Here is a 24,014-nt window from a genome sequence, read left to right on the forward strand (position 1 = left end):
TTAGTTCTCTCATAAAAGTCAGTCGCTGTAGTTAGCAAGTCGTTTTCACTTTTCTTTGAGATAAATTTATTTTTCATGCGTTCCCAAATTACTTCACAAGTATCCCGCACAATCTCTCGAATAGTTGTGACACTAAGCAGATATTCATAATGTAACGAATGGAAGCTATTTCCAGTTGCAAGCTAAGCAGATAAAAATATTAGTCATTATCATATAATATCATACTTCTTGTGTTTCTCAATTTATCACCAGACACAGCACACGTCATAAATTAATTTTGTAATTCTCTGCATAAAGGAAATTGGCTCGCCTACGGAGTGGTTTCTTAAGTTCATTCTGCGCACCAGATATAATGCACAAGTACTGGTCATCGCTGTCACTACAAGTCTAGAAACATAAAATATAAATATTTTGGATCGTCAAGGTCAGTGCTGTTCAAACACGCTCATTTGCTATGCGTGCCGTTCTTTGAATGCTCTCCTACTTGACATGGTACGTTCATGAGGGGCAGCAAACACTTAAGTCCACCTGAGATGGAATCAGTGAAACAGTTTGATACCACATATGATAATGAAGCATATTATCCCATTGGATAATCAGTCAGTGAAGCGACTGGCTGGGAGGGTGGAGTTTGACTCCTGGCAGGATCAGGGATCATTATCTCGGTCACCACGTCCTGACCGCATCTTTGGTCCGCACAGATGACGGCAGCTGCCACATGAAACTTCCCTGGTGGTAAAATGGCCACGGCAAGAAGCTTACCGCTCACCTCCTTCAAATGTTGAGATCAAATGATGAGTGGAATTTAAATTGCCTTCACTGCTTGCTGCTTAGATACAGGGGCAACTTGTTAGCAACTTTATTGGCAAATTATATCATTTGACATTGATACTCTTTCTCTGGAAGTGAAAAATGTAATCAGTGTTTTTGTTAATAACCTTGTTTAATTAAACACACACTTTGCATACAATATATACATTAAAATCAAAATATTTTAACAGGCTTCAATAAACTGATTTCCTTTGTATTGGTTGATTTATTAGAGGAGAATCTCTGGAAAACAGCAATAATTAGCTCAATTCCTGTTAATTTAAATATTTAAATATGCCTTCATTGAATGGGAAAAGGTTATTTACATGCCCACAGACAATGATAACCCTGCTCTTGAACTGTATCAACTGATGTTGTGATTTGAATCTTGCATGAATGTTCTTGGGGTGTAAGAAATTAATAGTGCAACTTTCTTGATGTGTTCACGTCCTTGGGGCAGAATAAAATACGCATTCCATCAACAGAAAGTTGAGAAAACCCAACTGAGAAGGAGAATAACATTAGTAATTGGTTTGGGTGGTCATCTGCTTATGTTTACAGAGCCCTCAGTGGACTTTCTCTCAAGAAGTTTGGTTAACGACGTTCATGTGCTGGAATCGTAAGAATTTTATTTGTGAAGGAAATCCACGATATCTGACGTAAATATTTGACTTGCGGTATAATGGAATGAACACATAAACATAAATAAGAGAGATCTCTTGATTTGGAAACAGAGCTACCATAGATTTTGTTATAAAGAAGACTGACTAATTCAATTTGCCTTCATTTTGTATATTTATTTATAAAAATTCTTTCACTTTCTTTGAATACTTATTGTAACAACGATGCCATTTCGCTTTATTATTGTGGAGTAATGCGTCAGTATTTGACTACCAAGCTGCCAATCAGAATGATGACACATACAATGGGATTGAATGACAGGGAACAAGCAGCATCCGTAGTTGATGTTTCTTCAGTAGTTCCAGTAGGAGTCCCTGTTGCAGTTGGAGTAGCACTACTAGTGTCAGGAGTAGTGTCAGTAGTATTGGAAGTAGTAGTGGGAGTAGTAGTGGGAGTAGTAGTTGGAGTAGTAGTTGGAGTAGTAGTGTCAGTAGTAGTGGGAGTAGTAGTGGGAGTAGTAGTGGGAGTAGTAGTGGGAGTAGTAGTTGGAGTAGTAGTTGGAGTAGTAGTGTCAGTAGTAGTGGGAGTAGTAGTGGGAGTAGTAGTGGGAGTAGTAGTGGGAGTAGTAGTGGGAGTAGTAGTGGGAGTAGTAGTGGGAGTAGTAGTTGGAGTAGTAGTGGGAGTAGTAGTGGTATTTTCATCTAGCCATGCCGAAATATCTTCACGGTACTTGCTGAACCACGCAAGGTTTGCCTCCACAGTAGCCAGGGCCGCTGTAGCAGCTGATTGAGCCGGTCCCAGTTCTGCTTGATTGTCATCAACAAATCGACGGAGCTGTAAAACAAGATACGAGTCAAGTTAGAACTTCAGACAAAATAATGCTTCCATTTTGTGACAGCTTGCCAGAAAGTTATGAGAGAAGGTGTGTTGTCACCAGCAGACTTCCAGTAATGCAAATACAGTGAATCAAATTCATTGTGGTCTAAGAGACTTTTATTATTCCCTTTGTGGTTTCCGTTCATCTGTTTTTCCATCATATTTCAGAGTTAGTTAGCTCTTCATATTTGTGAGACCTTGGCTTACTTCTCTACTGAGTAGTCATTCTGACCGAGATTCTCCTTCATTTGCCAGTGTTTCTTTAGGCAAATCCTAAAAACAGGCCATGTAAATTTACACAACCTCAGATTCTTCTCGATTTAATCACCCTGACAATATTGGGGGAGGAGTACAGATTTTTAAGCTCGTCATTATGCAGTTTTCTCCAGACCCCATCGTCTTCTCTCCTAGGCCCAAATATCTCCACAACTTATTCTCAAACACCTGCAATCTGTGTTCCTCCCTCTTATGTCTACACGCTTTGCTACACCCGTCTGTGCATGTATGAATGCTGCATACTTCAATCTTTTGCTCCATCTGACATAACAGAATTAAATGCTCCCTGTCATACTCAATGTAATGGAGAGTAGTGTCGTAAGCATGTTTAAATTAATGGGCCTTTTTGATATTAAGACATTGACTTTAAATGGACTGGAAAGTGTTAATTTTTATCCATAATGAACAAGTTGGATAAACTGCAGACTGGTTGAAACCTAAAAAAATTAAACTTACCACTACATAAAGGTATTTGATGTGCCATTATTTGCATTACAAGTATCAAAAATTGCAACTGTATGAAGATTTTAATATCACTTTATAGTTTCAGATATATTATTCCCAATTCTGATCTCTGCAGAAGTGTTTGTTCTTCCTGATGGGGTTCACTAACTGAAGAGTTTATCCACCGATGTTTTACTATATAGGACTACAGAATTTAATAGACTGTCACCTTCAGGAACTAGACCTAGTGACCTGTTCCAACCAAATGAATAAAATGATAATTGTGTTTGTGTCTTTACCCTGTCAAGTTGCTCATTTGTTGTCAGTCGAGATGCTATTCCAGAGATGATATTGCCAAGAGCATTCATCGATGTGTAGCTGTGAAATAAAAAAATTAAACAAATTCATATCAAGTGTGAATTAATGGTACAGGGAAGGAAGAATTTGTATGCATTTATTGCATGAAGTAAATGCATATCCATCTTCCATTGCCCATGTTTCATTTCCAGAAGTTTTGAATGGATTTTAGTAGAATTTTGTGGTTATGTACTGAAAGTTTTCACATTATCAGCCAGATTCTTGCAACAAACACACAACCACATGCACGCACTCGCATGGACACACACGTGGAAATCTACCAGACTACACGGCGCAACAACCCAGAAGACAGAAATCTTCATACTCACCGCCGTGAAAATCTCAAATCTTACAGAATAAAGCTTAATTTATTTGGTCCTCTGGCTGAGCTAGTCTAAAACCTGGACGAACGCTCTACATGAACTACTTAAAGCACAGCAGTTTTCATGTTCTCCCTAGCAATGTTTTATTAGTTTTGGAATTACTGTTTTATCTAGTCAATTTTGTGAAATACTTTCCTTTTTCTGCAAAGTCGAAGTCAGTGCTCCATGACAGACGACTTGTATGCCCGATACAGTGTTCAGATTGTTTTGCTGAAAAGACTTCTAGACAATGAATATTTGTGAAGGCTGTAACTTACTATAGTTGAATCTGACCAAAATTTTGAGTAAGGAAGTCAAGCGCTATGTCAACTCCTTCGGCTCTGCTGTACACTGAAGAGAAAGCAGTCTGCGAATCTTGCTTTCTGATTCCAGAATCTTCTGTGATGGATAACTCCAGATAACTGAAATAAAAAAGCAGCCATTACCAGGTGCTCAAATGTTCTGTTTTTCATGTATGTGGGAGGAAATCCCACACAGATATCAAGAGTTTTCATTTTCCTACAACACTTGCAGAAAATATGAGGATTAGCAGCAATCACAGTAATATTGCTGGTACCAATATTAGAAATCCACAATAAAATTTAAACAAAAGAGTAATAATAAAAGAAATAGCATAGACCAGAGATGAACATATCCAGGATTGAACAAATGTTTGTTTAATGTTCGGACTATATAGATTGAAGATTCCTCATTGGTCAGATTGATTTATGGAGTTATGTTTCAAATCCACACAGAGATATTCTTAACATACAAATAAAAATTCATAAATATATTATTGTTCATACGTGGCAAGTTTTTAATGAATTAAAATTTTATTCTGCTAGTGAAACTGTGTTCTTATAGCAGCTTTTTAAGCATGCTGTCTTACTTAGTGTAACATTTGTACACACTCTGAGTCACACTCTCAATGTCCCAGGACACGTTATTCAATTCCTGCATTACATCTTCAATATTGTTGTTACTCATATAATTATTTTCTAATAATGAATGATGTGATTTAGGTAAATATATACATAATATATGCTTTCATTATGTTTTTTAAATGTAACATACTCGTTCAACCGTGTACTGTTTCTTGTACATCCAAGTGCAGACAGAATGAGAACCTGATCAGTTGCCACTTTGGAGCTTAAGTATTGGTTCCAAAGAAATTCCCATTCCTCTTCTCCGCCATTACTTAAAGCTGAACAGTATACAACACTTCTGAGGTCTGGTGAAATCCTGTAACAGTAACCACCAGCAATATGATTTCGACACTGGTTTTATTTAACAATTGTTGTTGTTAAAAACCTTGTCCCTGAAAACAACACATAAATTTGTTTCCTTTTCAACAAAGTACCTTTGTCATCCAAGTATTAAATTTACGATACATTTTGTGGCATTTTATTTAATGGCACGTCTTCCTCATAGGTAAATTATAGCCCCCAGCACAGATTCTTAAAAAAGTAATTTTTACAGTATTACCATAGAAACTGTCTTGTTTGAGACTATACGCTTCATAAATTTATTATGAAACACAGAATTATTCAAAGTACAGATATATCTATGACCTTTTGAAAAATTTAAGACACTACTTTATTTATTTTACTGTTCATTTATTGATTCTCTCAGTAGCTCAGACTATATATCATCGAACGATTAATTAATTGAACAGATATCGAAAGGAAGTGGTTGTGGTATAATATAAGGCATTTTGTTACAGGGATTGAACTAAACCATGAAAAAAACTTAAAAAAGCTGGTCTCTGCACAATGATTGGACCTGAGACTTCCCAAATATGAAACAGAAGTGCTAACCACAACTTGTGCTGTTCAGTATATGAATTGTAGCCTGCATTTTCAAAGAACCCTTTTTACAGAGGACACACCAGAATTTAAAGAAAAATGTAATCAAATGTATGAATAGCATGACAGTTTTGCCATATTCACCAGAATATGACTTTTGTCAAGCTAAATACTGGTAACCATGAAATTAAAATAATAGTTATGAGTTATATAAATATCTTAGTTTTATTTAATCATCACAGACATTGATGTCAACATGGTGGACCAAACTTCAACTTCACAAGTTTGAGCATCTGTCACAGAGGCATTGATGACTGTAAGAAATTTGAAAAGTCTGACTTTGGAGTAGACTCCAATGGCATGGCATTTATACCAATTTTCACGAAAATCCTTGGTAATTTTTGAGTTTATATAGTTTCATGGATATCATGAATAATAACATCATCATTCATAATGGAAGATAATGGTAATGACATCATGGAAGATAATCCGCTTAAGTCGGGAGTCTGAACAATCATTAAACAGATATTATCAATTGCAGGAAATAAAAATTATGAGTATTGAGTGGCCTCTAGTGGCACACCCTCCATACTAAATTTTATGAAATTCCATTCAGCCTTACATACAGACAGACAAAGCAAACTTAGCAGATTCTCAACTGGGATTTGAATAGATGTAAGGCAAGACCTCTGAAACGTCAGTAAATTTCTACCAGACTACATGGCGCAACCCAGAAGACAATCTGACATATTACAGCATTTTACTTTCATTATTCTTCTAAATCTCATTAGTATTTGGTCTGTTAATATAAAATTTGCACCAGTGATTTCATATTTACGTATGCATGGAGTTAACTTCGTTAGAATAATATTTCATGAAGCTGATAAGATTTCGTTTTATGGCCCTTCTTTAAATGTAGGAAAAGGAATAGAACAGAGTCCTTCAAATACTTTAGTAATTCTTGCTCATTTTAAAATGGAATATATAATTTTGCAAAACTTATAATTCCTGAATTGGGATAATTCTGATTAATTCTAATTAATGGTGTCAGCAGCTTATATAATGGAGACCTAAATCTGCATTTTAGCTTTTCTAAAGGTAAAAAAAAGTAAAGCTGTCTTCTTATACACCTTATAGGTGTTTGGGGGGGGGGGGGTGGTATAGCTTCTAATCATTCCTAACCTCAGCATTATATAGGGGTGAGTGACTAGCGTCATGGACTAGCCATACTTTACCCTCAGGAAAGGGCCCTGATACCCACTGGGTGGGCCTCAGGGCTGGTCTGTATGCAGAGGGAAGAAGAAAAATCCTCTGTCCCCGTCTGGGATCCAACCCCAGTCGTCCAGCCCGTAGTCAGTCACGGCTCCCATTTTAGTTTTCGTACCCTTATTAACTCCATGTGTATTTAATCTATCCTATGTTGTGAATGGAACATTCTGCATGCAGAAGAGCAAGCTGTGCACTGTGGATGGAACACGTCTTCATGAAAGCTAACACTGCCTTTTCATTAGTCAGTCAATATATTGATGAAGTTTGGGCTAATCACGTAAGTGGAAAGGTGATATTAAAATGGACTTTAAATAAATAGGGTTGGAGGTTTTAAACTGCATTAATTTGGTTTTGAACGCAGACCAGTGGCTGAACCACGTGAATTTGGTAATAAATCTTCAGGCTTCATAAATCATAAGGAATGATGTAACTAGCTGAGTAGGTATTTGCTTCTCAAGGAGGACTCTGTTCAGTTAGTTCAGGCTGGTCGTAGCAGATGGTAATTATGGTCTCATACTTTCTCATTTTAGATGTAAGAATTTTGTATTGAAATATGTTGGTGTGAAATCTCACACTTAAAACAGAGTGATTATTTTCTACCACACAGCTACTGATATAAATACTTTCACTATAGTGAAGGTGTTAATGGGTGATTAAAGTAAATACAAAAATACTGCTGTATTTAACTTACGTGTTAACACCTTCAGCATTGTCCATCCAGTTTCTAAATAGTGATGAGGCACTGGTGAGGCATTGTTCATGATTAAAGTTACAAGCCCAAGTCAAAGCAGTGACTCGAATGAGCTTTGTTAAATGTTCGTCATCTTCCGGAATTTCAAATCCAACAGTTTCATACAGATTTTCTATCAATTGCAGGACATAACTCTGAAATGAAAAATGAATATTTTTTTCTATTTTCATGTTCTGATTACAGAAAATACATGAAGCTATGGTGTCATTTACACTTAAGTATTTATATTGAATTGTTTTATTTAGTCCCACATAAGCAGTGTTTTGTGACCATCTTGACAAGAAGGGTTGTAAGATTCATATTTTGACATATATGTAACATTGTGTTTTAATATTACACTCTAAGGCTGTATCCTATACTCCAGTTTTCAGTATGTACATGTGTAAATGGAATTCCATGCTAGTTATTTGTTGGTATATTTTTGCTTTGGTCATGACTTCTCTAGATGCATTTGGTATTATGGTAATGAAGGGAGAAAGCAAGATGTTTAGATGGAAAATGTGTGACATTTAGCATAATTAATAGTGTTAGGTGAAGCTGATATCACATATTTAAAGACAGGACCAGGAAATTCCATCATGTCCATAATGAGTGAAGAGCAGATACCAATAAGCTTTTTGAGTATTTTAAACTTTTGCTTTTAAACTTAAATCCCATCTACAAAAATAGAGTTCAGGCTATGAAATCACATGTTTTATGTGGTCCATCCTCCCTGAAGGATGGTCTTCACTTGAGCCAGTCACAGAAATCCCTCATCCACTCTCTCAAAGGACTTACAAAGCGAAGATTTCTGTCTTCTGGGTTGTTGCACTGGTTAGTCTGGTCGATGATTACCAACGTTTCAGAGGTCATACTGCATCCGTCATTAGGCCGATGACTCAGGAAGCATCCCATACAGCACCGCCAGTCCTGCCCAAGCCACTAAGAACTACAATGCCCTTTTCAGGGCAAATCCGGCCCCACCCATCCTCATGTCCACTCTCCTTGTCCCTTCTCATCACGTCCACCCACCTCTCGCATGTCTGGTGATCCACTGGGGGCCCTTATAATGGCCAGGCTGTGGCATCCCCCGCCCCGCTCCTACTGGTTTCCAGGCCCTCGCCCGATTCTGACACCAGTCCCCACTGGTTAGCTTCAAGCTCTTCCTTGACTGTCAGTCTCCTATAACTCTAACCATTTCCACACCCGTGGCTAACTCATTGCCCTGATGTGATGGAGGCAGCAAGGACCTCTGAAACGTTGGTAAACTTCTACCAGGCTACACGGTGCAACAATCCAGAAGACTCACCATGGTGAAATCTTCAAATCCCATTTTGTTTGAACATGTAGAATGATATAAGTAAATAGAAGAGTTGACATAGCAGATTTTCTTTTAATAAAAATTTAAAATACAGGACTCTTCAAAGCTTTAGAAAATTTTAGTCCCAGAAAATCTGAATATATGTTTATCTTCACTAACATTTCCTTAAACCTAGTAGCTAAAGTATAGGCTACTGAATAACAGTGAGCCAACCCTGTCAGCTCTTGTGTCCCGTGAGGTTAACGGGGGCCACCTCGGGACTGGGCGAACGCCGACTGAACTAGGAGTGCCAGATGGATGCCATTATTTTTGCTGTGTCAGCGCGAGATGTGAGGGGGAAGGTTTGGAGGGGCATTTGAATATCTTGTCTGATTCTCGTTAACACAACATTTGCACTCTCTTGGACCACCAGTTGGTTAAAATATTGCTGTTTCTGTATTGCCATATTTCCCCTCAGATTTAGAGGTAGCTGTTTCTTCGTTTACTTGTGTTTGTTTGGCGTTAACATATATATTTTTATTGTTGTTGTTCAGTACTAGGCTCACCAGGGGAGGTAGCCGCCTTATCTTTTGGGGAGAGACTGAGGCCGAGTGAATTTTTTTTTAGAGAGATAGACTGTTTTTTATTTCTTGTAAGAAATTGAAATATCACTTGAGGCAATTATTGTTGTGCCCTTGTTATTTTGGTTTCAAACTTAAGGCCTTGCATGTAAACTCCATAAGTGTATATTTATGCTTGATTCTTTTGAAAGAAATTGATCTTACATTTATATTTACATTCAACGCACATAAGAGGAGCTAATCAAGGGAAGTAATTACACCAAGAACCAAAACCTCAACCCCTTTGACTTTTCTGAAGGGGTGATATTGTTCAACAGGTATCCATATTGCCAATAGTCTGATTACGATACCTTGAATATTTCGAAATCATCAGTTCCGGAAAATCTAGTGTTGAGAAAAGTGAGGGCTCTGAAATAAGATATCCAGGGGATGAAATCAGTTTCCTCAGCCAAGTATGTGGTGATTTCTAGGGCTGTTGAGTAGCTTAGCAAGCCAGCACGGGCCAGATTCAGAGAGTCATCCAAAAGCTGGGCTCTGTTGAGGGGATGGATGCCACTGTATGCTTCTGATCTGAGGTAATCTATCAGTAACTGGTAGTTCTCTTCATCATAAAGCACACGGTAGAATGCTGCAATAACATCAGAATGACAGTTGTATGTGTGAGAATATTGGCAATAGACGAGTAAATATTTATCTCCAATTTACGCCTGAATACATAAGTTATTATATACAACTTGAAAGAAATATGAATTATGGTATAGCCTACACTTTATGAAGATGATCCATGTCACTCATACCTCCATAAATATGAAAGACTCTCATACGACTCTGTAAAGTATCTTCAATTCTGAATATCCTTACTCTGAATGTATTCATCGCAGGGTTTTCAAATGTTTTCCCAATGAAAGACCGACACTGTGATTAACCTGCCAGTTGTTCAGATATCTTGTGCATCTTAGGGGCAGAGGAAGGTAAAGCACTCAGAGGACAGCGTACTTTATAGCCTCTGTAATAAGGAGCTGGCATCTAACCATCACAGTGACAAAACACAAACACTTATGAAAGAATAAGTACAATATTCCTTGCATACTCTTATAAGCTACCATAATTATTTCAATTGGGATGAAGTTTAGGTATATAAAGACAGAGTAGTGAGAAGATGTTCAGGCACCATTTGTTAAAAATTCACATCTTCGTCCCTATAATTGTCTTTATAATGTACCGCTAAGGGAAGCTACATTTAACATTGGTGTGCATACGCTTATAAAATTCTTACTGATCAATGGAAAAGAGGATGAAGAAAACCTATGAAGTCTGCTGTAGTAAAAAGCCATACTACAGATTCTGAGAAGATCTGTGTACACACACATATATAAGTACAGCTGTCCCACTATACACCATGTAGGTGCTTGAGGGGAACAAAGTATAGCTCCTACTCATTCTTAACCTCGACACTAGATGGAGGTGAGTGGTCAGTGTCACGCCCAGGTCGGGCTTTGCCCCTGGGAAGGGACCCCGGTATCCACTGGATAGGAGGCTGGGTGGGCACCGAGCTGGTCTGAACGCAGAGGCTAGAGGAAAATTCCTCTGCCCCATTGGGGATAAATAAAATATTTTTTCAGAGTATACTGGTCTTTGTGACTTGGGTTTTTCATAGTTCTGTATTCACTGCGGAGCATTTTTGGTATCACACCAACTTACAATTATAGTAATTACTGATGTGCAAGAAACTGCTTTCTCTTTCTACAGGTTTAAAGACCTGAAGAAAGAGGCAATAAGTTTCACTGAAACATCAGAAATATTTACCATTCAGCCACAGTTACCCAGAGGACTATAACATTTGCTGGTATAAATTGACACTAAAATTGATTTGTACAAGACTGATAAACTTGCAAGCTGAAATGGTTTAAAATATGAGAGAAAATCTATATTTTATGCTCTTATATTGCTGCCATTTTTGCATTTCAAACAAAACGACTACAACAATAAATGAACCAACTGCATTCATCATTCTTAGTTCCTACATTGAATGCTACTAGGTTTCCATATCATAAGTTAGTGTTGCCATATCATTTATGCATTTGAAATTTTGAAAAAAATAAATGTGATGCAAGTGTAATTTTCACATGGAGTTACATGAAAATCAGCCAGTTACTTCAGAAGTTTCATTGGGAAATGATTGCACACACACACACAATTTCAAACAACATCTGTATGCATCATTATAATCACCACATAATTTTACGCACACAGCTGCAGTGGTTCATAAATTATAGCCATATAACGCTAAAGAAAATTCACATTCCTTAGGGTCACAATGTTACTGTTTTGCATTACTAACAAAATTTATTTTATTTAAATAGATCCATCTCTAAAGTTTGCTCGGCCGACATGTTTTGTATTGTTGATGGAAGGGAAATTAAAGGTCTGTATGTAGGGTAACCTCCAATGTCATGACATTCATGCCGAGTTTCATGAAACTGCTCTTAAACAGGCGCAGCGCTCGCACACAAAGGGATTTTGTATATGTTTAGTTTCATACCTGTTTCTTGTATATTGAGAATGATCCATTCATCTTCTGCAAGTTCAGTTACTATATCGTCTTCTGCCACATTTTTCAGCCATGCTGTTGGTTTAGTTGTGGTGAAGTCAATAGCGTTCTTTTTAGTGTAAGTGATGGGAACCCACCAAGTTGTTGGATCTTCAGTCTCTCCCGTATTTATGAATCTTTTCTGAGAAGAGATAATCATTTAATATTTGAGTTCAGGAGAAGATATGAGAGGAGCAGCAGTATCATTAATTTCAATGTGAAAATAAATAATGGAGACAAGTATTAGTAGACTTAAGCTTAAAAGGGACCTGTACATACACGATGGAACATAGCTCTGAAGAGCTATAAGGCTGTGTATGTCAATAAGAAGGGATGGCACAGCACAGAGGCCCAGACACTTATAAAAGCAATCAAGCATCATGTATCTCGTCAACAACACTTCCAAATAAAGGACTTATGTTAGTGTTCATCTACGCCCTACAGAAAAGAAGTTTTATTTGAAGGTTATGTAATGTATTGGCTTCAGAGATTATGTAGCATTAGATGAGAGGTTGATTCTGTGAAAGACCACATAAGATGACATGAATATTATGATTATGAAAATTGTTAGGCAGGAAGTGAGCAGGGATGTGGAGTCTCACAGCATTTAAAGCCACGGTTAACCTGTGCAAGGAACGGTGCATCACTACAATGCCTTCTCTTATGCAGGGTCTGGGGTTTTAAATATTCTAAAGCACCAGCGTAGCTGTAATGCACTTGGGAGGAAACGATAGTATCAAAGGGATGCAAACTTCTGCTGGATATGTTCCAGTTTGTTGGCATCAGTAGTCGTAATAGAATTCCAAGTGACCGAGGCGTACTCGAGCTTGGATCTAACTAAGGTTACGTATAACATATACAGGCAATCGAGAGAAGAGAACGAAAAGGTTAATGTGCGAACAAGACCCAGCAACTTAATACAATGTGAAAATATGTGGCCAACATGGTTGTGAAATCAGAGCTTAGATTCTATAAATATTCCCAGGTCTTTAATAGTGTCGGTAAGTGTTATAGAGGATTGAAAAAGTTTGTAATCAAAGATCAAAGTAGTGGTTTTCCTGGAGAAGGAAATTATTGTAGTTTTACTAATATTGAGTTTCATGAAGTTAGCAGTGCACCAACCTTGAACAGAGTCAATGTCAGTTTGAAGTTGATCGCCGTCATTAGGAGGTTTAATGGCACGAAAATTTTTGATATCATCAGCGAAAAGAAGGCATTTAGAATGATTAATTACTTGGCATATGTCATCAATAAACAAATTGAAAAGTAGAGGACCCAAAACAGATCCCTGTGGAACACCAGAGAGGACCACAAAAGGAGACGAAAGAGTTCCAGAAACGCGAACCTGGGATTGTCTGTTGGTTAAGTAACTACGAAACCAGTGTACATAACCATCAGAGAGTCCAAAAGCACTGAGCTTGTTGAGTAATAGATTATGAGGGACAAGATCAAATGCACTGCTAAGATCAAAATAAACAGCATCAGCTTGACCCTGGGAGCCAACTATTGGATTAATAAAATCTAGATAGGTTACGAGATTAGTTACTGTAGATTTAGATTTAGTAAAACCATGCTGACAAGGATTTAATTTAGACTTTACGTAATGTGAGATATGATCGTAAATAACAAGTTTAAATAATTTGGAAAAAGTATTAAGTATAGAAATGGGTCGGTAGTTAATTAAGACATGAGGGTATTGTAGCAGAGACTTATAAATAGCATACTAAGAGCAAGATAAATAAGGGAGGTTAAAGTGAAATGCCTGTACGTCATTCACAGTGCATGTGTGAAATGCTGTAGCTGTACATCTGTTATTATGAACACCCATGGGAAATTCTGGCTCTTGAGACATGGAAGTTCACACATGCTTTAATTGCGTATTTTAATTTTATTTTTGCAATAAGAGAATTGTTAATCTGGGCTAATACAAGTGGCTAAAGATAATATTTGAATTAAACATTGAGGTTCTAACACAACTATGAAACAAATTTTTATGGTTTTGGTCCTCTGACTGATTTCTCAACATGTACATTGCTTTAACTTCTGCTTAAGTGAAATATGATTAATCAAGTAGGTTCCAGCATAAATTTCAGTTTCTTCCATGCAGATTAATTATTTATAGAGTTCTAAGTAAATAAAAATTGATAGTGACATTATTCAACAGAAGTACATTGAAATGTTGAATTCTCACTGATAAAAACTGCATGAAGTTGGTGCTGTGGTTCAACGTACTCCTCAAATGTGCGTCATACTGGTTTTACAAAGTCATAAGCACAGACTGCCACTAAAGTCGTGCTGACGTTGTTGTTGCTTGTTATTACAAACGTGAATCATAAACAAAGTAAATGCTAGCATTACGTATTATGTATTTAACTTACCTGACTGATGTGAATGCCATTATCTCCTCTTTGCACAGTGATATAAGGATACCCTGCCTGCGTAGTCCATGACTCCAGGATGGTTATGGTATTCAAGTCAGCGTCTGTGAAGACACTATCTACAACTGCTTGTTCATGTAGGTGACGGAATAGGTCATCAGCTGTTGCAGACTGATGTGTCCTGTTAAATTTGCAATAATTTTAGTAAAAGTGTAAGGAATAAAATAGCTTTAACAACTGAAATGAAACTAGTGTTTATACTTCCAATTATCTCCTCTTTCGAGTCTGTAATGCTTGATTTACGGAACATCTTGCGGGAAGAGAACATAATTTTTACTCTCTGGCGTTTCTTTCTTTTTTGTCTTGTGACAAAGTTGGTATTATGATTTGCATGCGATATTGACCCTTTAAAGGAGCACCTAATAATTCCAGTATCTGCCATTCCATGTCAAGTCAACAAGCGGATGCTGCATCACTGTCTTAGAATTTAATGGCACCCGTAGGTCTTTAGCTGTGACTCCTTAAGTAGCAGTACACAAACATCGAGTTTCTCTTATATCACTATTTCACAAGTACCAATTGCTGAAGCATACATAAAAGGAAAATTTCACATATTCTATTTTCACAAAGCTGATACAGTAATAAATCTTGAAAAAGTATTAAATCTTATACATTAAAGTTTAAACAACCTTAAAAGTGAATTAAATTTAATGAAAGTAACAGTGAATACACACGGTCAATAACTGAATAATATTATATGTTCGGTATATGAAGTTTCACTGAAACCAATTAAAGGATTGAGAAGATAAACTAATATTAATTTGTGCCCACATATAAAGTGTTCCTTAAAATGAACCTGACCAAATAAAGATTAAAATGATACGCCAAAACATAAGGCAAGTCAGTCATACAAAGTTTCATCAGGAGTAGTTTGAATGTCATTGCCTCTGGAAACGCTGCCAGGTTCACAGGACTGTGCTCTAATGGTTGCATATTTTAAGAAATATAACTAGACGGCTTACTGAACCCAAAAGTTCATCACCGAATTAACCAAATCCCTCCACCTGACCCTGTCCTGGGCCAACGAAATCCAGTCTCCTTCATCTCCTATCTCCCGCCTGAGATTATCCTCCCATCTACGTCTAGGTCTCCCCAGAGGTCTCTTCCCCTCAGGTTTCCTAACCAATACCCAGTGCACACCTCTTGTCCCATCCATGTGCGCTACATGCCCCGTCCATCTCATTCTTCTCGACTTAATCACCCTGACAATATTGGGGAAGGAGTACAGATTTCTAAGCTCATCATTATGCAGTTTTCTCCACGCCCCATCGTCTTCTCTCCTAGGCCCAAATATCCTCCTCAACACCCGATTCTCAAACACCTGCAATCTGTGTTCCTCCGTCAGAGTGAGAGACCATGTTTCGCACCCATCTTATGAAATATTTCCAAGCAAAAATTCTACGACTAATTAAATGGTACCAGAGTATTCCACTTTTCAAATTTTAGCCGCTGTATTGGTGTTTACCATAGGGGATCAAAACATGTCATGTGGGATGGTCTCCAGTGACATGAAATTGAGGTCAGAGTTCATGCAGAGGTATTGACTAGGTAGGCATTTGGCATTTTATACAACCAATTATATAACAGAGATGAAGATCAGTTAGTGTAGAATCTAGACTATGTTCCTATTAGTCAGGGCCAAAAATTACCTTACCATATCCATAGGCGTATACTGAAAATTACAGGTGCTTTAATTTCCAAAATGAGAAGAAAGTATTACAGAACAGAGAAAATTAATTTTCAACAACCATATTTTCCAAATTAAACAAGAAATTTATTATCTTTTCTCATTACTTAAAAGAAAAAAAAAAACTTACTTTTCCGTTAGGTAGTTTCTGAGGCCATTTACAAATGTGTCATGTGTTAGGAAGTGTTCGGCAGTCCTGATGATGGAGCCAGCTATAAAGGAAACAAAATTAGTGTTGAAGATGTCCGTCTTCTGGGTTATTGCGCTGTGTAGTCTGGTCGATGTTAACCAACGTTTCAGAGGTCATACTGCCTCCGTCATCAGGGCGAATAATATTCATTGCCCTGATGACGGAGGCAGTATGACCTCTGAAACGTTGGTTAACATCGACCAGACTACACAGCGCAATAACCCAGAAGACGGACATCTTCATACTCACCGCTGTGAGAACCTCAAGTCTTACAAAATTAGTGTTATTGACTTCAAAGAAAATTAAACATGGGCATTTACGTGCATTAAGCAGCATATTATTATGTCAGATGACTGTCTTCTGAAATGTTGAGTCATGTAATCTTGTAGAAAGCTTTAGATATTTCATAGCTGCTTACTCCCTCCATCTGTGCCACGAGAACTTCAGAAATGACATTATTTATCTTATTACATAACACAACATCCCAGAAGACAGTCATCTTCAACATATTATTATTACATTATAATTTGTTAGGTGTTTATCCTAAAAATAATGATCTTTCCAAAAATCATTTAAAATTTTACATAAGTTATGGTTGTTTTAAATTTTCTCAGACATTTAAGTGTGAATCATTTACAAAAGTTTTGAAAGTATTCGGATTAGAACCGAAGTACATATGTGGAATTTTGACGCATGGATGACCAAAATATCTTAATGCATGTAAAATATCTCTTCAGATGCTTCATTGGTAAAGGTACGCAGTGGCTCATTGCTCATATAATGTCATGTGTCCATGGAACAACACCATTTAAAATCAAAGTGTAGTGCTGGCTGTATGTAGACAGATCCGTCGATGATCATCAGTGTGAACTCGAACATAATATAGATAAGATTTTCTTCATTTGTCAGATGTTGGCAAAAAAAGTGGGAGTACAACATGGTAATATGTTGTAAGACTTGAGGTTCTCACAGCGGTGAGTATGAAGATATCCGTCTTCTGGGTTATTGCGCTGTGTAGTCTGGTCGATGTTAACCAACGTTTCAGAGGTCATACTGCCTCCGTCATCAGGGCGATTCATCGCCCTGATGACGGAGGCAGACTACACAGCGCAATAACCCAAAAGACGGATATCTTCATGGTAATATGTTGTTTATTGGTTATTTGTGTTAATCTGCATTGGGCAACAGCGTATCATTTAGTCGCCGTGAAAGCCTCAAGTCTTATATAATAGTATATCAGTTATTTACAGACTTCGAAGAAGCCTATGATTTAGTTAGGACACATATATTACATGATATTTTCATTTAATTTGTTATACATATGTAACTAAGGTTAATTGAAATGTGTTCAAATGAAACCTATATTAATTCTATTTCTGTGATGTTTTTCCTAATTAGGATGATTTGAAATAAGAAAATTTTATCAGCATTCTACCTTTGGTTTAATAATTGTGAAATTTGATATGTTGCATTAAGGGAAGGACACAGATTGAGGGCGTTTGAAAACAGGATGCCGAGGAGAATATTTAGACCAAAGGAGGATGAAGGAAAGGATTGATGAAAATTTTATAATGAGGAGCTCTTCCCTCTATAGCATGATTTACTGCATGAAACTTTGCAGCAACTATCAAACTACAAATGTCATATGATGTTTAGTTTTCAAGGTAATTCACTGTCAAATGGGGCAACATGTACTGTCCAGTAATGATGCTATGAATGCTATTTGTACACGGCCACTCATAAAGTTTATCATATAGTGATCAAGTGTACAGATGAAGTGCATATTAAGGCACAGATGTGATCGAAGGATTGTGTGTTCACGTGTGACAGATACTGTGCCATATTCTTAACCCTGGGTGCCTGTTACAGTTTAACTTTATCCCCAGGAAAGACCCTGATACCCATTGGATAGGAGGCTGGGTGGGCTCCAGAGCCGGTCTGGACGCAGAGGCTAGAAGAAAATCCTCTGTCCCTGTGTATTTAAGAAACTAGACATAAAAATTAAACTTCCGGCACTATAAAGTGTAAACTGACCATCTGCATAATGTCAATGACTTTGAACGAAACCACAGATGCCCAACATGGATTTCACTGGAGTTGGATCGTTATTGTGATTACAACTGATTTAATTTCTGTCGTCACTGAATTTCTCCGTGGATGTCGATGTGGATGTCTAGCAATGAAAGGGCTTATTTTTTTTTCAGATTACTTAGAATTTGCACATATACATAGGGCTTTTGTTCAATCATATTGGCATATACTTGTATTTTTTAACATCAAATTACTGACCTTTATCATATGAGATGGTGTCAAAAATAGAACTGATTTGTCGAGGTGAGAACACTGATGTTGTTATAGGATGGGTTGTTGCTGAAGAATCAGCTACCAGAGCATTCTGGTGTGCGTTCACTACGAACTGGTGATCTAGACGCCAGTTAGGCTCCACCTGGAACATGGATATTAGTCATCTTTACAAATAAAGACATTCCCTTCAGTATGAAATGCACAGATTTTTAAAGTAAAGAAACTGTAGATCCATTCATAAAGTCAACAATAAGTAATACATCTGTTTGTAGATCTGTGGATGCACATGTAAACAAAAACTAATAAGAAAATTATTTGTTCTAAATAACTTTGTTACCACATTCTGCAGCAGTCACAATGTTTATCAAGTTCATGACTGTTGATTTTGATATTTCAGAGATATTTTTCTGTGTTCAAAACATTTCCTTTCAGTGGAAGTATTACAGAATAATTTAAGTTCAATTTAATATCCTGCTTGTTGTTACTGAGGACAATCAAATCTTTAACAAAAGAAATGTACAAAGCTGTTCATATGCTGGAAAGAAATTTCTGAAGAATTTTCACACATGTTGAAGAGTTTTTGTATACTGATTAATTAAATTCTTGCCAAGATACATTTCCTTACCGCTATAGTGGCGAAGTACTCAAAATAGGTAGCAAAGCCTTCATTCAGCCAGAGGTAATCCCACCACGCTGGACTGACCAGGTCTCCAAACCACTGATGAGCGAACTCATGAGCAATCACTGTAGCAATATTCTGCTTGTTGGAAGTTGTTGACGTGTCTTCCTTAAACAGCAGCAATCTCTCTCTGAAGTTAGAAAAAGTGAATCGTCATAATTCCTAAGTGTCTGTCCATCCACTGTGCCGTCTTAAGGTCAAATTAACCCCGTTGACGTATGAAGGGTTATTATGTAATGGCTAGGAAAATTGAAAATAATAATTTTGTTTTATTTTCCCGCATGTTCCATAAATAATTATAAGATTATTGAATTTTGTGACATTGCTATTGGAGCAATAAAATCTTCTTGGGCAATCAGCCACGAATTAAAATTACTTTGTGAACCATGATCAGAGCAATAAACGAATGTGCTTATATTTATAAAGCTACCAGAAAGTCAGATACAGGATGTGTGTTTTATCTTAGCACCGACCTTAAAATAAAATTTAGAAATGCAAAGTTGATTATTCTAGTAATACTTATAGGAAACGTTTGACACATGAACATGACTGTATTGATGTATGTCATAAAAGACTAATACAAATTATAAATTCAACTTTAACTCACTGACCACACAAGTTTTATTCTGACATATTCAGGGTGTGCCTAATTCAAATCCCAATGTATCTTATGACTTCCTTTAATTTATTCTTGCAGACTTAATCAATAGAACTGTTTCTCATTTGAAAAGTAACCACATACTAGAGTCTTAAAGTTTGAATTGATTATATAACACAAGAGGTTTGTCAAGTTTGTACAGGATGGTCCACCTAACTTGATAGCCTGAAGTAAAAAATGTTTTTTAAGATGCATTGTTTTAAAATTATAAAGAATACCTTTTCTTTATGGAACCAAACAGAATTTGTATACTAGAGTTACAGTAAAATTCTATAAGAACCGAATAACAGAAAATATTTATTCAGATTTTTGATATATATCATGGAGTGCATTGTAGCCACATGTAGCGAAAAACTGTATCGCACATGAACCATGGTGATACGAGTGATAGGATGGCTAAAAGGTCTGCCCTAATTTTCGAAACTTCAAGAGAACAAAAATGTCTGTTGTCTCGACAATTTTTTTTTTAAATATGCAGAGTTTTATGGGGTAAAATGACCCACTTGCGATTAAGGGATCAATTTGACCTCATCCTTGCAGTGGAAGATATGGCTGTGACTTGAAAGGGGATAAAATGAAGATGACCAAGCCCAACATCATCCAAGTCGTCCCATCTGGAGACAAAAATCAAGAACACTAAGCAATGAGTGTATGCTACTGTGTGCTATGCGTTGGAAATTGTACCAACAAATACTGACCCTCAAACAATGGACTGTATGACAGTGGAGAGAAATTGGTTGAACCTTTTTCTGTGTGCATGCATAGCAAGAATAAAGAATTCTACAGTTGGATGTCAGTAAGAAAAGAAATGTTTACACAATGCAGTCACGTTTTAAGGTAAATAAATTAATATTATAATACTTTTCAGGATATAAATTTAATGATAGCAGGAAATATAAATGTGTGTAATATTCCTTCCAATTAAAAATAATCTAGTGGAGTGACAGCTTGAGGGAAGGTTCCACGTGGTAAACTAAATTTTTCTGAATGTGTGTTTAATTTCATTGTTGTATATTTGTTTTTAAGAAAGATAGAGTGTTTTATCAGAGATGCACAGCATAGTGTAACTGATCAAGCCAGCAGAGGATATAGGCTCTTAAATGACTGGTACTTTAAAGGTTAATATGAACCTACCTGTATGTAACAAGGCCCCAATTTTCCATGGCACCCGCTGAGAAGTCAGGCAATGCTGCTTGATCCATCTTACCAATTTCAAACTGAATCTCAGTGAAGCCCTCAAAGAACTGGATAATCCTTGGACTGATAGACAAACTGTAATCGGCCTGTTCTACGGCATCTTCTTGTGCCCAAATGCGATATGATATTCTATCATCTACTGACAGAGCTTTGAAGTCTGAGACTATAAAAGCGACCAGATACGTTGACATAGGTGGTGTTTCTTCAAATACATCCTCTACTAGTTCGCCTACAGCACTGAAACATTTTCAAACATTAAAGGTATTCATTTATACATATAATTAATTTTGTCTGAAAGTATTATCAGGGTACAGGAACATGTTTGGGAGATAGTTTCTGGATTTAATCCATTTCTAAAATTTCAGTAAAATTTTTCTGAAAAAACAAAAACAAAAATTAAGTAGCTGGAAATAAAATGATAAAAACCCATTTCAGCAGCATGATATAAGAATGTAAGTAAAAAAGAGTAAACCTCTCTTGATACATGCCACGTAGGCGCTTGTGGGGAGAGGCAGTATAGCTCCTACCCATTCTTAACCTCGGCACTAGATGGGAGTGAGTGGTCAGCATCACGCCCCGGAATTCGATGTTACTGGGAAAGCGGATGGAACTTATGAATCTGATCATAATAAAAACAACGTTGTTTCACTTTTGAAATTGAGGATCCTACTGGAATATCCGATACTGTGATTGACATTTTCTATAGCAAATCAGACGTAAGATCATTCAGTGGATCTGGATTGATTATGCCTAATAAACTTGGATATTGAGGTTATATATCCTGTTGAGTGCTTGTTTGGATTTTGTCATTATTAGAGCCATTATGCGGAAAGAAGGTTTTACAATTGCTGTGTAGCTGGTTATAGTGATCTTCATGAATGGAACACACTAAAATATGATGGTAGAGATTAGGATCACTACTTTTGAAATGAGGTTTCAATTTAGGGCTGAAAGTTGTGGAATTATCTCTACAAGATTTTCTGGTATACCACCAAATGCAGAATTAGCTTTTAGGTGTACTAATGGCTTGCTTTACTTCTTTAAAGTTAACACTTTCTTTGAATTTAATGAATTCACCAAGGCATTAGTCACAGCGGAGAGAAACATCCTTTCAGTTTTGGGATTAAAATGCTCAAAAATACTTTCTCCCAATGCAGGAATTGTTGAAAAGCTGAAGAATCTTATTTCGAAGATATGTTCACTGCCTTCTATAGATTCCATTCAGCTGAATCTGCTGATTTTTTAATAAATTTATCAAAAGCGGCGCAAGACCAGCTTATTAATATAAATTCTGAAAGTTGTTTTTTAAAAAAAGTTCATTTAAGTGAAAATTATATTCATTACTTCTTATATATAAAGTGAAGCTTTCGCGGTGTCTGAAGTTGATGAAAGACTCTTGGGTTACAAGCCACATCAGGTGGTTGAATGCTAAATAAACCATATCTTCTGCCAATGTTTCGAGAACAATCTCTGCTCTCATCCTCAGGGCTACAGATGACCAGATTTGTTATGCAGCCTCCGTGAGGATGATAGCAGAGATTGTTCTCAAAACATTGGCAGAAGAAATAGTTTATTCACCATTCAACCACCTGACGGAGCTTGTAACCCAAGAGTCTTTCATCATATACTTCTTACTTTTAGAAGTTTTTGAAAGTGGTACAAAAATTATATTAATTACTGCTTCTTTTTATGAACTTTTTCAAAAGTGGCATGAAATCAGTCTTTTCTTACTACTTATAATTTCTAATACACAGTTGAGTCATAATTAGGACCTGATTATAAGAAATGAACAGAACTTTGATAAGAAGTGTGTCAGAATGGAGGAAACTTCAATTTTTTTTATATTTTGTTTTTTAAGTACTCATTATGGCAGCCACAAGTTCGTTTTCTAGAGTTATAACTTTTTTTTAAATTGGGATATAATTATCACCCATTCAAACAATTCTGTCCCTGCAATGCAGTTTATGCATGATCCAGCTGGCTGTGCTTTGCGCAAGCATGCTCCTAAACCACCACCCTGGAGCTAAATATCAGCTGGCATCCCTGTATGACACAGGTTAATGTTCAATTTTCACAATTATAAATAAAATGAACTGTTAATATATAACTAATGTACTCGTACCTTGTCATGTATGAAAAAGAGCAACTGTCAACCCTAACCACTTATAAAAGAATATCCACTACATATTTGGCAGCAGGTTTAAGAAAATGCTCTCTTATTTCTAAATTTATTAATTCAGATTATTAGCTTCAACATTAAGTATAAATGAATATATCTACATACGGTATAATGCCGACCAAAGGCATGTTACTGATTGATCCATAGCCCTCAGGTCTTCTGATGATGATCTTAAAGCGGGCTTTTAGTCCAGGTTCATCAAAACATGGAAAAGCCCTACGAGCAGCCGTCGCCTCAAATTGTGTTGTAGCCAGCCATCTGAAATAACAGAATATTTTGCAGTTGAAGTTTGTCATGTATATTAAAAAGGAACACATACAATTTGTTACAAAAGAGACAGCATTCCCAGACATGCAAGATTTTAACCATTACAGTAGAAATTAAACATTAATGTACATGCGATTTGAGGTTTTCATGGAGGTGAGTCTGCAGATGCCTGTATTCTGGGTTGCTGCGCCGTGTAGTCTGGTAGAAGTTTACGGACGTCAGTAAACTTGTATCAGACTACACGGCGCAACAAACCAGAAAACAGCCATCTTCTGATTATTTGCTACTCATATTGTATAGAATGGTAGATCCTAGGCATTTCAAATGATACCAATTGCCAACTGACACCAGCTTTCTTTCATGCCAAGCACATAATTTGCACCACATTACCTGT

The 24,014-nt window shown here is 36.8% G+C and overlaps 1 protein-coding gene across 1 annotated transcript in view; it reads right to left on the bottom strand.

The window, feature by feature from the left end:
* Positions 1–924: 924 nt before the first annotated feature.
* Positions 925–24,014, bottom strand: part of LOC110826809 (aminopeptidase N) — a 29,900-nt gene continuing 6,810 nt past the window's right edge. The window contains exons 3-15 of the mRNA XM_022057823.2: positions 23,459–23,611; positions 21,112–21,411; positions 19,266–19,449; positions 18,626–18,782; positions 16,277–16,358; positions 14,400–14,580; positions 11,974–12,163; positions 9,782–10,059; positions 7,512–7,705; positions 4,821–4,988; positions 4,025–4,168; positions 3,327–3,405; positions 925–2,265 (exon numbers count right to left, since the gene is read on the bottom strand). Coding sequence (XP_021913515.2) covers positions 1,690–2,265; positions 3,327–3,405; positions 4,025–4,168; positions 4,821–4,988; positions 7,512–7,705; positions 9,782–10,059; positions 11,974–12,163; positions 14,400–14,580; positions 16,277–16,358; positions 18,626–18,782; positions 19,266–19,449; positions 21,112–21,411; positions 23,459–23,611 — 2,686 coding nt within the window. The 3' untranslated portion in view covers positions 925–1,689. The remainder of the gene's footprint in view (positions 2,266–3,326; positions 3,406–4,024; positions 4,169–4,820; positions 4,989–7,511; positions 7,706–9,781; positions 10,060–11,973; positions 12,164–14,399; positions 14,581–16,276; positions 16,359–18,625; positions 18,783–19,265; positions 19,450–21,111; positions 21,412–23,458; positions 23,612–24,014) is intronic.

The sequence above is a fragment of the Zootermopsis nevadensis genome, unplaced genomic scaffold, assembly GCF_977971745.1.
Source record: "Zootermopsis nevadensis isolate Lab colony 2312 unplaced genomic scaffold, Znev_1.0 Znev_ptg000021l, whole genome shotgun sequence".
In the NCBI taxonomy this organism is placed as follows: domain Eukaryota; kingdom Metazoa; phylum Arthropoda; class Insecta; order Blattodea; family Termopsidae; genus Zootermopsis; species Zootermopsis nevadensis.